General features: G+C 49.0%; 5 protein-coding genes across 5 annotated transcripts; 2 read left to right on the top strand and 3 right to left on the bottom strand.

Annotated features, from left to right (window-relative positions):
* Nucleotides 1-1,283: 1,283 nt before the first annotated feature.
* N7478_003285 (putative ARID/BRIGHT domain protein (SWI1)) lies at nt 1,284-4,373 on the top strand (the record flags this gene model as incomplete). The annotated part of the gene is made up of 1 exon (XM_056919499.1): nt 1,284-4,373. The coding sequence occupies one exon, from the start codon at nt 1,284-1,286 to the stop codon at nt 4,371-4,373; it is 3,090 nt and encodes a 1,029-aa protein (XP_056782657.1).
* A 1,011-nt stretch (nt 4,374-5,384) lies between these two features.
* Nucleotides 5,385-6,241, bottom strand: N7478_003284 (mitochondrial 54S ribosomal protein mL49; the record flags this gene model as incomplete). The annotated part of the gene is made up of 3 exons (XM_056919498.1): nt 5,385-5,435; nt 5,498-5,874; nt 6,109-6,241. The coding sequence occupies 3 exons, from the start codon at nt 6,239-6,241 to the stop codon at nt 5,385-5,387; spliced, it is 561 nt and encodes a 186-aa protein (XP_056782656.1).
* A 248-nt stretch (nt 6,242-6,489) lies between these two features.
* Nucleotides 6,490-7,893, top strand: N7478_003283 (eukaryotic translation initiation factor 3 subunit E; the record flags this gene model as incomplete). Its single annotated transcript, XM_056919497.1, has 2 exons — nt 6,490-7,613; nt 7,680-7,893. 2 exons carry the CDS (start codon nt 6,490-6,492, stop codon nt 7,891-7,893), a joined length of 1,338 nt encoding a protein of 445 aa, XP_056782655.1.
* A 1,115-nt stretch (nt 7,894-9,008) lies between these two features.
* N7478_003282 (uncharacterized protein) lies at nt 9,009-9,571 on the bottom strand (the record flags this gene model as incomplete). The annotated part of the gene is made up of 3 exons (XM_056919496.1): nt 9,009-9,224; nt 9,341-9,382; nt 9,455-9,571. The coding sequence occupies 3 exons, from the start codon at nt 9,569-9,571 to the stop codon at nt 9,009-9,011; spliced, it is 375 nt and encodes a 124-aa protein (XP_056782654.1).
* Nucleotides 9,572-11,489: 1,918 nt separating this feature from the next.
* N7478_003281 (ArsA family ATPase) lies at nt 11,490-12,588 on the bottom strand (the record flags this gene model as incomplete). Its single annotated transcript, XM_056919495.1, has 2 exons — nt 11,490-12,125; nt 12,199-12,588. 2 exons carry the CDS (start codon nt 12,586-12,588, stop codon nt 11,490-11,492), a joined length of 1,026 nt encoding a protein of 341 aa, XP_056782653.1.
* Between the last annotated feature and the right edge of the window lie 69 nt (nt 12,589-12,657).

The following is a 12,657-nucleotide window of genomic DNA, read 5'->3' as shown; positions in this document are numbered from 1 at the left end:
TACTTCTTTTTTCCCTCTTTTTTTTTTCCCTCTCCTTTTTTTCTTCTCCTACCAGTTTCAAATAACCATCGGGAAAACCAACATGGGCAAAAAATCCCATCCCCTCAGGGTTGGTTGGTGATTTCTCGATTTGGCTCGGCTCTGCCTTATCCTTATGGTGGATGAGGCGTGAATCCAGCCGAGACCCGCGATTAACTAACCCATGGACGTCATGACGACCTATGCCATCCCAAGAGAAATGGGGAAAAAATAAGGGAAAAAAAAGAACCATAATTCTAATTCCACAAATTACAGCACGCTCAATATATAATAATATTATAGGGAGTGTCTCTTTAAAGACAAGAAAAAACAGAAAGTGGGAAGTGGTACAGGGAACGAGAGGCCGGAAACGACCCTCCGCAGTAAAGAGTACGAGAATTGGCATCAGCCAATTTTCACTCAGAGATTCTCTCTCCACTTCCCCTTTCATCCCTAACCGCCTGCACACTTTGCGAGCTGTAGGTATTCCCCCCGTTTGTTTTGGTATTTTATATGTTTTTTTGAATCGTTTCTTTTGCTTTTAATTTTGTTATTTTAAATTTCCCACGGTATTACTGTTTCCCCATTCCCCTGTGGCCACGCACCCTTCTTCCCTTCCCCCCTTCTTTCCGGGAGCCCACACCTACGCACTGTCTGTAACCCCCAATTTGTTTCTTTATGGTTTATCGGGCCCGGAGCTGTCGTTTAGATCATCTAGAAAGACCAGCAGCTTTGTTCCCTTCCCCCTCAAGCCTATGATTTGACTGGCCTTTCCCCACGGCCCACCCCCCATTCCTCTCTTCCCCTTCCCTGGTGGCAGTTCCCACTGCCTTAGGCGGCAACACCACGTGACCACACCCAGCACCTCCAACCTCTGTCTTTTGTCCCATCCACTAATTTCGGGACTCGGCTTAGCCATCCGTTCGCCTATTGGAATTCCAGTGATCCAGCCTTGTCGGTATGTACAATCTCTTACTTCCTCATCCCTGGGGGTTTTTCTTTTTTCTTTTTCTATATTGCATTTTATTGGCGATGTGGAAACGCCCTTTCAATCATCCTGAGTTTCCGGGTCCAACCGTGTCCCAACCGTGTCGCGACCGAGCGCGCATCTCCAAAACAGCTCCACTCCACGCGTGCCCCCAGACTAGGCAATATCTTTGGGGCATTGCATGCGATTATGTTTTGATGGGATCGGATGGTTGAAGGTGGAAACAGTTGACTGAGCGATTGTGGCGCGCGACATTAGATGATTGCAAGTACTGACCATGGTGAGGGTAGATGGGTTGGTAGAACCGCACGACATGAACGCCTGGGCCGTCGACGCCTCGAATCTTCCTGGCCAGGATAATGGGGCTTTTAACCCATCCACTATCGATCCCTCAGCCGCCTTCCTTCATGCCTCCCCAAATCCCCAGGACCCTAACCAATTCCAGCGCATGTTCAATGGCGTGCCGCGGAATGCTTCTCCCGGCTTCCACAACCCTGGCCAGGTGATTCCATCAAAACGACCTCGGCCAGAAGATGGCATGCCTATGTCTCCGCGACCAGCGCCTGGTGGCGTGCCTGGGTCGCGATCGCAAACACCTCAAGTCCCATACCCAGGCTATCAAGGTCCAGCTAATGGAACACCGCAATATCCTCAACACCCCACACCTTATCAACATCTCCAACAAAATGCATCCCCTAATGTGACTCAGTCCCCAGTCATGCAAGACTTTGATCAACAGAGTGTTCGTATGGGGACAGCCTCCCCTAGCCCCTTCTCTCCCGCCGGTCCGCATGTTGGCCCTCACATGTCTCCACCTCAATCAGATCATGGGAGCCGAGTCAACACCCCGCAAAATGCCAATTTCATGCCAGGTCAGGCCTTTCCGCAAGGCATGAACCCTCAATTCCAGCAAGGACCCGGAATGACCTCGGCTGGACCTCAGCAATCCATGCAAGCACAGCTAAGTGGTATGCAACAAGGTGGTATGCAACAAGTACCGCCGGGCTATCATCAAGCCATTGCTAGCCAGCAGCAACGGTTACATGCCATGAATATGCAAAACCGCCAGATGAATTCCCACCCTCAGATGGGTGCGCGTCCCCCTGCTGGCATGAACCCCATGGCAAACCCTCAACAAATGGCTGCTATCCGGCAAATGCAGCAGAATATGGCGAAGCCAACCGATCCCGCGGGCTTCATGCGCACCTTGCAGAAGTTCATGATGCAGCGAAATCTCCCCTTTGATACAAATCCAATTATCTGTGGCCGTCCTATCAACCCTGTTCAGCTATATGGAACGGTTATGAAAATGGGTGGCTCTAAGAAAGTCACTGCAATGAATGCTTGGCCTGCAGTTGGACAACACCTACAGTTTCCGCAGATGCAATTCCAATCGGCTGCTCAGGAACTTCGCGATTACCACCAAAGGAATCTCGCACTCTATGAACAAGCTTATATCACATCGCAACAAAGGCAATTTGCGGAACAGATGCAGCAGCAGCAGCAACATCAACAACAACCTCAGCAGCAGCAGCAGCAGCAGCAGCAGCAGCAACCGCCGCCACCACCACAGCAGCAGCCCCAACCTCAGCCGCAAGGTGGAATGCCTCGCCAACCCAATGATCCTTCAGCGATGCAATTGCAATCCCCTGCGCTCAAACCAGGTCACGGGTTCGATCAATCACAGCAGATCTCCCATTCTTCACAGAATCATACCCCAATTCCCAACCACGCTCAAGCTACGCCAGTAAATGGCTTCACGACACCAACGCAGGCGCGGAGCCAAAGTAAGCCTCCCACTGGACACCGGTCTAGCATCTCTCGACAAGTGCCACCGCCGACACCCCCAGTGAATGCAGTTCAATTCGCTACGCCTACGGCAGCACAGCAGCAGCCTAAAGCCGCATCGGCCACGCCTGTCCCACAGCCCGCCCAAGCTGAGCACAAACTTGAGCAGGTAACCAAGGTTCCAATTGAGGATACGTTTAAGCCTACTGTCATCACAGAACACCATCTTCACGGGCCCATTGTTGTTGATGAAATGTATCAACTTGGAGAGCATATCTCACGGCTGAAGCCCTTTATGCCATCCTTTGCAGAGCTTGGCGTGGTTGATATTCATGCCCTCAACATGGGGCTCAAGTCTGGGATTCAGGCAGAGATTCGAGTCGCTTTAGATACTTTGACCACTCTTTCATGTGAACCAACAGTGCCAATTTCTTTAGAGAACTGCGATGACTTGGTGGAGAGTTTGGTGGACTGTGCCCAAGATCAGGTCGATTTTCTCGTTGATCATATACCTGAGGTTTCCGAAATCGTGCATTTACGCTCATATGAAGAGGTTACTCGAGGGTGTCAGACTGAATTTACCTCGTTGGCCGAAGTTCCTGAGTTTGGAAGCGTTGAGTACTATCTTGATCGAGCAGTTGAACGATTGATATGCATCACAACCATATTCCGCAACTTTTCCTTTAGTGAAACGAACCTCGGGATCCTGGGCATGCCTGATGTCACTCAGGTTTATGCGGACATCTTCCGCTCCATGGGGATGCGCAAAATGTTCCTACGGACCGACCAGAACACCTTGGACTTCATGAAGGATGCCGTGATTTTTATGAGCAACCTTGCCCACGTTATGCAGATTCCCGGAAAAGAGGAGGCTTTGAGTCTCTTGAACTTCCTTCTTGCCTTCGCGCCTACGCCGGAACCGACGTCGAATCCAGACAAGCTGATGTTTACTACGCTTAACCCCTCTGTTCATCGATACACTCCCGCTGCGGTGGACGGCCTCGCCAAAATGTTGGCCCGAGATGATCCAAACAGAATTTATCTAGGTACCATCTTCTCCGGTGATGGTTCTGTTCCTCCCAGGCCTGATCTATTGACTCGTGCATTTGGTCTCGCTATTTGCGCTATTCCTGATAAGAAAACCCTGGTGGTTGCGGATGCCCGCAAGGTATTGCTTATGCATGGCCTTTTGGCCGCGGATGTGTTGTCTACCTTTGCGGATGGATCTATGGCAAGATCATGGCTTGCCTCTGTTGACGGGTTTGCCATTCACCTCTTGAATCTATCTTGTCTGCTTTGCAACGAACGCCTGCCACATCTTACCAACCCGCGCCAAAGAGGAGGTCATCCCAGTGCCAATGATGCGGATGCCTATGCGTTCAGCTCTATAATCCACCGTGGATTGGCTATTCTCCGTCGACTTGCCGAGAAATCAAAACAAGTAGACAACATCTCCCCGATCAAGCTCCCGTCTGGTGTCATTCCCAGCAAGGAAAGCCTACTTGGGGCATTACTGCTTACGAACATGGACCCCACTATCATTCGCCATCTCCTCGCATATGCTCGTCTTGCGGAGTGAGTGGTATGATGTTATACCGTCGTGAACAAGGATGAGCTATTTGTTATGTTTCCCTCAGGAGTGAGGCGGCGTTGTTCCCCTTGTCTACAACATATACGACAATTTTGATTCCTCTCATGTCATTTGTACTTATGTCTTCAGCCAATGGCCGATCATCGCGAATTTCTTTGGGCGCCAGTGGAAATGGGAAGGGGTGGGGTTTACTTTTATTACTTTTATTTTTTTTCCGATCTGTTTTCATTGTGAGATAGCGAGTTTTTTCCGTGTACAATGCTCAAAATACCCTTCACAGGATCATATGATCTATATTCAAGGCCTACAAGTACAAAGAATATACACGTAAGGACTTCTAGTAGTCCCACTATACAGCTAGCACCCACGCATCTGCCAACTTGTCAGGCGTCCGTGTGGAACGAACCCTCAGTAGCCTCAGCCTTAATCCCATACATGCTAGAAACCCAACAGAATTACGAATAATACTTCCAAGACTAAAATAGATAGACGTATGATTCAATCATTCGATTAGAGAAGACTTCACCGGCACCGAGTCATGGAACATATACACAATAAAAGTGGTACAGGGAGAGCAGAACTCCAAGAGCAAAGAATATGCGCCTGATAACTGCAGATAGGCAAAGAAAAAGCAAGACAGAACACCAGCAATAGTAAAGGAAACTAGAGAAAAATAGCTCCGATGACGAAAAATTAAGAAAAGGAGAAGAGAAGAGAAAAGAATAAGAAAAAGAAAAAAATACACCGAGGAGAGGGACAAGTAGCTCATGGGTGTTTCGATCCATAAAGCCATTGCAAATGCTAATCGCATGACCTCTTCAATACCTCGTAAATTCCACCTCTTCGTGGAAATATGCCTCTCAAGATACAAATCCCGATCAGATCAGGAGTTGTGCATGCTTTTTGGTAGCCATTGCGGTTGATGGTATGATTGCCTTCCCATGCATATATGGGAAGACATCGCTAATGGAAAAAACAGAAGGGAAGGAAATAAGAGAATTAAAAGTTGCGCTCACGCAGGAACTTCAAAATCTCAGGTTTGCGCCAGCCCTGTAAATGATAAAACATAATTAGTCTTGTACTTATCATGAAGACATTAATTGGGTGCATACCTTTACGACAATGTGACCTGTGATTCTATTAACGCTCACGTCGGAACTCCGCACGTCCACGCCCAAAGACCGAGCTAGATCCTCGCGGAACGCATCGAGATCACCCTCTGTCTTTTGGATCTTGGTGAGTTGTTTTGTGCCACCGGCTTTCTTGTCCAGGTACACGGGAAGCTGGTTGGAGCCGGTGCGGCGGACGAAGTAGGGGAGGTTGTTGAGTTGGAGAGGAGGGGCTGGTGGTTGCGTGGTCTGCGGGATTGGAGTTGGTGAGGAGATCGGTTGCTCTTTTAGCGCTTGGGCTTGGTGACGAAGTTGCGTCAGGAACGTGCGGGTTTGGCGGATGGGGAGGGAGTAAGATGATTTTGGAAAAGGGAGAGAATCTGTTTAGTGATTATTTTGGTTAGTTATTCAGTGATTTCCCGTGAAGATGGAGAGGTGTGGTTTTTTCTCTCTCTCTCTCGGTTCTTGAATGCAGTCGGTGGTATGATAGTAGCCAGGACTTCGGGATGTAATAGCATTCTGGATATGACTATTGTGACCCAGTTGCCATCGCCATGTACCATGCATCCCTATGCAGTAGTTGCAGAGAAAGAGGTGGTTGAAATGGCACATACAGGATGTAGGTCGTGTAGATATGGAAGACAAGTAAGATGTCTGCACGGAAGCCACGGACTGAGCCAGACGGGAGTTGACGCTCTGCTTGCACACGGCTGAGACGGCCGGGACCGAGTGTCGAAGAGACGCCATCGCGCGTCAAAGATGGAGGAGGGTGAAGGGTGGAGAGGAGGGAAAGACTCGAACAAGCGATCAACAAGCTTCAACCGGCAACCGAGAAACAAGAAAAAGCGCAAGTTTCTCTCACGGCCGAATTCTGCCACCGCCCCGCGACACACGGCCTACCTAAATGGGTTTAGCGCATCAAACCCTCCCGCACACAAATTCAATCAAAGACGCATCGTTGTATCTTTGAACCAACCCACATCCTGCGTCCCACCATGGCAGCCAACGCCCCTCCTTCCGCTGAGCAGCTCAGCGGCGCTTCCGCCGCAGAGACCGCCCCTCAGTATGATCTGCTGCCCCGGTTGATCCCATACCTGGACCGCCACTTGGTTTTCCCGTTGCTGGAATTCAGCGCTGGCAACGATGAGGAGGACAGTGAGGTTATCCGCGCCAAGTACGAGCTGCTCAAGCATACCAACATGACCGACTACGTCGCCAATTTGTGGCAGGAAATGAACAACACCGATACGATTCCCGAGGAGTTCGTTAAGAAGCGCGAGGAGGTTTTGGCCAAACTGCAGCACTTCGAGGGCCAGGTTGAGAAAATTACCGAATTGTTGCAGGATGAGGAGGTTGTGGGTAACCTGCGAAGCGACAAGGCTGCTAACTTGCGCTTCCTCGAGGAGGAACACGGTGTCACCACCGAGATGGTTGACGGCCTTTACGACTACGGCCGTTTCCAGTACAGCTGCGGTAGTTACGGTAACGCCTCTGAGCTGCTTTACCAGTTCCGTGTTCTGTCCACCGACAACGACAAGGTTGCCTCAGCCACCTGGGGTAAGCTCGCTTCCGAGATCCTGACTACCAACTGGGAGGGTGCTATGGAGGAGGTGCAGAAGGTGAAGGATTCAATTGAGACTCGTCTGTTCAACAACCCGCTCGCCCAGCTCAACAACCGCTCCTGGCTCATCCACTGGTCGTTGTTCCCCTTCTTCAACCACGATCCCGCCCGCGACGCCCTAACCGATCTTTTCTTCTCCCCCGCTTATATCAACACCATCCAGACCAGCTGCCCTTGGGTTCTGCGTTACCTTGCTGCCGCCGTTATCACCAACCGCAGCCGCCCCCACAAGCACACCGGTATCTACCAGAAGCAACTTAAGGATTTGATCCGAGTTGTGCGCCAGGAGGACTACGAGTATACCGACCCCATCACCGACTTTGTTAAGGCACTGTACGTCGATTTCGACTTCGAGGAGGCTCAGAAGAAGCTGGGTGAGGCCGAGGAGGTTCTGCGCAGTGATTTCTTCCTTGTCTCTGCTGCTGATGCTTTCGTCGAGGCTGCTCGTCACCTCATCTCCGAGAGTTACTGCAAGATCCACCAACGGATCGATATCAAGTACGTTATAACTACAGTTGAGACCAAAAAAAATTTCCTGTCAACTAATCTATTTTTCTTCTTTAGGGATCTCTCCACCCGTCTCGGTCTGAGCCAGGACGAGGGTGAGAAGTGGATTGTCAACCTCATCCGTGATACCCGAGTTGATGCCAAGATCGACTATAAGGAGGGCACAGTCATCATGAACCACCCACCTCAGTCCGTGTACCAGCAAGTCATCGAGAAGACCAAGGGTGCCTTCTTCCGCACACAGGTCCTCAGCTCGGCTGTTGCTAAATAAACATTCCCCATTCCCCCTACATCCTTCTCCATGAGCTGATGCCAAAACCGTATCCTTTCTTCTTTTGTTATTATCAACCCTAAATGTTTTCTGCCTTTCCCGTTTTTTTGTGAATCTCCCCCGTGTATGTCACAACACGGATTGGAGGGATAAGGGACTCCGAGGCAGAGTGGCATCCGGCTGGCGTTCTTAGGTGGTCCAACCTTTTCTGATGTTTCTTTTTTACCTCTTAGTCCACAGTTTCTCTTCTTCCGCTCCCTCTATTTACCTTCTCCATCATCAGATTGTGTTTCCCTATTCTTACTCTCACTTTATGTTGTTGTTTTGAACCATTAGTTTATTTTCGCAGCGAAGTGGATTATCGAAAGGGGCTTATGTCCTTTCGGTACAGAGGAGAGACAAAAAAGATGAGACGTGGATTAAGTAGCAGATTCCTGATATTGGTGGAGTCTGATGGATCTATGCTGTTACGAATGGTCTATAGAGATGAGTGAAAATGATGTCTGACAATATGTCTGGTCCAATATTCTTCCCTTGTAAGCAGTAAGCAGCCTTGGAAGCTAAGTAGACCTGGGTGATCCAGTCAATTCCAAGGAGAGGAAAACAAAAGCATATGCAAGCACAAAACAGTAATGAGAGGCTCATAACGCTCAACAATCAAGGGTATCTAAGAACCGTAATGATACGCTCGAACAAAGCACCATTGTATCACTCTACGGCAAATGTCCAAATCAACGCTCCTTTCACTCTCGGTCTGTCCTGGATATAGGTCAAAGAGTCCGTTCGGCTGGCTTCAATCCATGGTAGGAACAACGTAACGAAATCAAGGCTAGATCTGGAGCACCGGTATGATGAATAGCCATTCCTGTATATCCATGGAAAGGGGATTTGGAAACCAAAGAAACGGGACATGGACCTAGAAACCGGAAATGGAACTGAAACGAAATCTGGAGCTGGTGAACAAGTATCAAATCTGTCGTCCCGCTGACTAGATCCTGGAATGGAATGGTCAAAATCTCGTGGGTTTCAAAGCGTGGACTCCGGGCAAATGCTGAAAAAAAGAACAAATCCGGTTCACAGGCCAAGCCAGTGGGACATCGAAAGCAGTGTTAAAATCAACGAGCTCCTCTGGCCTCCGGTTCTGCGCGTCTGCGAGGTCGAGAGTTGTCAACCGGGATCAACTCATTGATATAGGGCTCTGAAGATGACTGGCGCGAATCAACATGGCTACTAGCGTAGATACCGTTATTGTTCTGGTTCTGGTTCGCCATACGAAGTGCTTCCTGCATCTCATACTCTCGAGACATAGCAGCCAGATCGTCGATTTGTTCCTACAGCCGGTAACAGCATAAGTTAGCCAAACCGATACCTAGCAGTTTAGTTTCTTGTTCTCTTCTTTTCCTCCTCTTTCTTCGTTCTTTCCGCCTGGTCATGGTAGTGGACAGACCCGTGTAAGAGGTGGGCCTGTGATAAGATATCCTTCGCGCCCCTTTAGACGTGCAAGGAAATCTGGTTAGAGCGAGTTAACCATGGCGCGTAGTGGGTGGTATGGCCGATATACCTGGTAACTAAACGGCCGGACCGATGCACTCGGGCCGAGAAAATAGTGGATATGCCCTAGGACAATATGACGGGATAGACCGTATCCTGGAAGCCAGTATTGTTGAGATGCAGACATGGCTTTTGCTTCTGAAGCAGTGTTGCTGGATAGATAGGGGATTGTTGAAAAATAGGGCGAGCAGGTTTGATATTTGATATTGGAATTGAGTGACACCAACACACGAGGGCCAGAACTAGAAATCCTGGAGCCCCTGTGGTGGATACGTCTGAGTACTTGACTGATTCGTTTTTCTCAATCTTCTTTGTTGGTTTTCTTTCTCCTTTGGGTTTCTTTAAGACCCGTTAGGGGGTATAAATACCCAAAAACATTGGTGCCGAGGCCAATGAACTAGTACACTCCACCTACCCCCCTCTTCATGAAAAAGCGATTAATAAAGAAGGCCCATCGGAGGCAAGGGGGACGAATCAAAAATTGCCCAGTTGGAGCTACACTTCTCTCGTTCAGATCCTTAGGGGGCGCCAAGTGGATGATCTCACGAAATCCACACAAGCAGCAAACCCCATATTCTATATCGTTCCATACAGACAGCTTCAGATCCACAGATGCATCATGGTCTTACCCACGGACAAATGGAATGTAGTATAGGGTGTCAGAAAAGCAAGGAAATCCCCGAATAGAAGGTATATGCTCCACCATAACCCAGGTGCACAGCACCCGGGTGTAGACTCCAAGTATGTAGACTCAAAAAGTAAAAACGGGGCGAGCGTACCCGCAGCAAGGTCCATGAAGAAACATCAAACGAGAGCCAATTAATTGAATCTAGGCTTTCTAGCTGGCATGGAGGATTCACGGAATTGTCGGGGACAGGAAAAAAGGTGGATGGCCGCCTCACTCTATCAACCGCTGAGACCCAACGCTTTTGCGGGAACCATTTCCCCTTCCATACATAGCTCTGTGTTTGCCACGAGATTTCTTTTAAATTAATATGATATCAATATATTGAACTCATCAATCTCGGATTTGATCATGTATAAACCTTGACCGGTGAATTTTTTAGCTGATGATCGAAAGTATATTCTTTGGAGCGAGGGTGAAAAGTGAGGCTTGTCAAGGTGTAGACGCATAGCGGCATAGATGCTTAGCCGATTCGGAATGCAGCGAACAACGCAGCAGAAGAGCGAAAAATAAAATAAAAAATTAGACATATCAAAATGAGATAATATTGACGAAACCGGAAAATGAAACGAAGCTGGTCTTTGCATTGTCCCTTCTGACGATGACAGTGACATTCTCATGTCTACACCGCACCTTCAATGCAGTGCGAAATTGGCTCTTGCTGCGGTGATGTCGTGGCACCAAGGATTCCATTAGATTGAAGAGGCCCAACCTAAATTGCTGCAGGAAGTTTCTGCATCTGGCGCTTTTAGGACAATGGACTTTGCCATCGCTAGTCTTTTCTTTTCGATTCACGCCGAACACATGGCTGATGCAGGCGAGGGTTCCTGGATTCCTGGGTTCGAGTTCATGGTCAAAGTACGTGTGTTGTAGATACTATTTGCCATATTATAGTGGGGAATCTGTCAAGCAATTTGATTGGAGTTCCAGGTGCAGATTCATTTCATTTGGGTTTCGTTTATTCTATTCTGCTGGGTGATATTGGTAATGTTGAAGTTGGAGGGGGAATAGAATGAAGAAGGCACGATTGGTTTCATGTCTATCGGGTGGGACGAGAACATGCATAGCGGCACTTGTATACTCTCCGGGATCCCCGGTCGTTCAAAGTTGAACTGTCTACCATTTTATTGTTTGTACTTGAATATCTTCATGGTCGCATGTACAGGAAACTACCAAAATAATTGGTGGTGTCATGAATTATTCTCTAGTCTTTTCATAATTCGTTCGAGAAAAAAAAAGGCTGCACTGTCCATCTCGTATCCTGTCAAATCATATCAAACCCTTACTCCGGAGGCACATATGGGTCGACCAACATGCCGCTGAATCTATCGGAGAGGCGGAGGGTTAGCATGAGATCAAATCATAACAAGTCATCAATGGGTATAGGGTAAAGGGGGTGAACTGACTTCTCCAGCTTCTCTTTTCCGCGGACTTCTTCCACCAATAGAGGCATGCGGACCACGTTGAAGTCCTCGTACAATTCCTCAATCTGCTCAAGGTATTTCTTCTGCATCTTTCTCCGGGCTTTACACTGGTCACAGCTGCTTCCATCCTTGGGGAACAGCAATTGATTCACAACAATGGAGTGGGTATCAATGCCATAGCTAGTCAACTCCTGGATCATGCGCTCGGTCTCATAAAGCGACAGGAACTCCGCAATACACACGCAAACAAAGGTTGTCATGTCCGGGTTCTTGAACTGTGTGTTGACCTCGCCAATAGTCTCCCGCAGCGACTCCATCTTCTGCAAGATCTCATCCATATTCTGTCCACCAGGCAGACCTCCGCGCGCACCCAGAATAGAGTTCAGCATGGGGCCGAACTGTGTTGAGAGCTGAGACAACTTCGCTAGGGCCTTCTCAAGAACTGTGGGGAACTGCAGGAAGCGCAGAGTGTGTCCAGTGGGCGCGGTATCGAAAACAATAACCTCGTATGAAAGCGACTTCACCTGCTTCAGGACTTCGGCAAAGGACATAGCCTCATCAACACCAGGAATCTAATCGTAGAAAGCTCGCAATCAGTATATCACACATCAAAGTCTAAGCTGTAGGCGTCATTTCTCCACTTACGCTGAACGCCAGGTCCTGCATCATGTTGCCCATACCCATTCCGCCCATAGCGTCATCCTGTCCATCTCCATTAGCCAGGAGATCCTGGATACTGCCATTGGGATCGATCTCCATGGCACTTAGGTTGTCGTATCCGTCAATCAGACGGGCTTCCTTTCCGAATTTCTGTCCGAAGGCATCGCTAAGATTGTGGGCAGGATCGGTGGAGATTAAGAGGACGGATTTGCGGGCTTTGGCAAGCTGGATGGCCAGCGAGCAGGAGGTGGTGGTTTTACCCACACCACCTTTGCCGCCGACAAAGATCCAGCGGAGGGTTTTTTGGCTGATGATCGACTGGAGCGTAGGCTCCATGTCGAGATCGTCGCTTTGGACGACGGCGGAGGAGGACATGGTGATTTGGGCTTAGGGAGGTGTGGGGGTGGGAGATTGGGAGGTGAAGTTCGAAATTGATGATTTGCC

This window comes from Penicillium angulare, assembly GCF_028827245.1.
Source record: "Penicillium angulare strain IBT 27051 chromosome Unknown utg000003l_segment0_segment0, whole genome shotgun sequence".
Lineage (NCBI taxonomy): Eukaryota > Fungi > Ascomycota > Eurotiomycetes > Eurotiales > Aspergillaceae > Penicillium > Penicillium angulare.
Note: the sequence above shows the minus strand (reverse complement) of the source record. Positions and strands in the feature narration are given on the sequence as shown.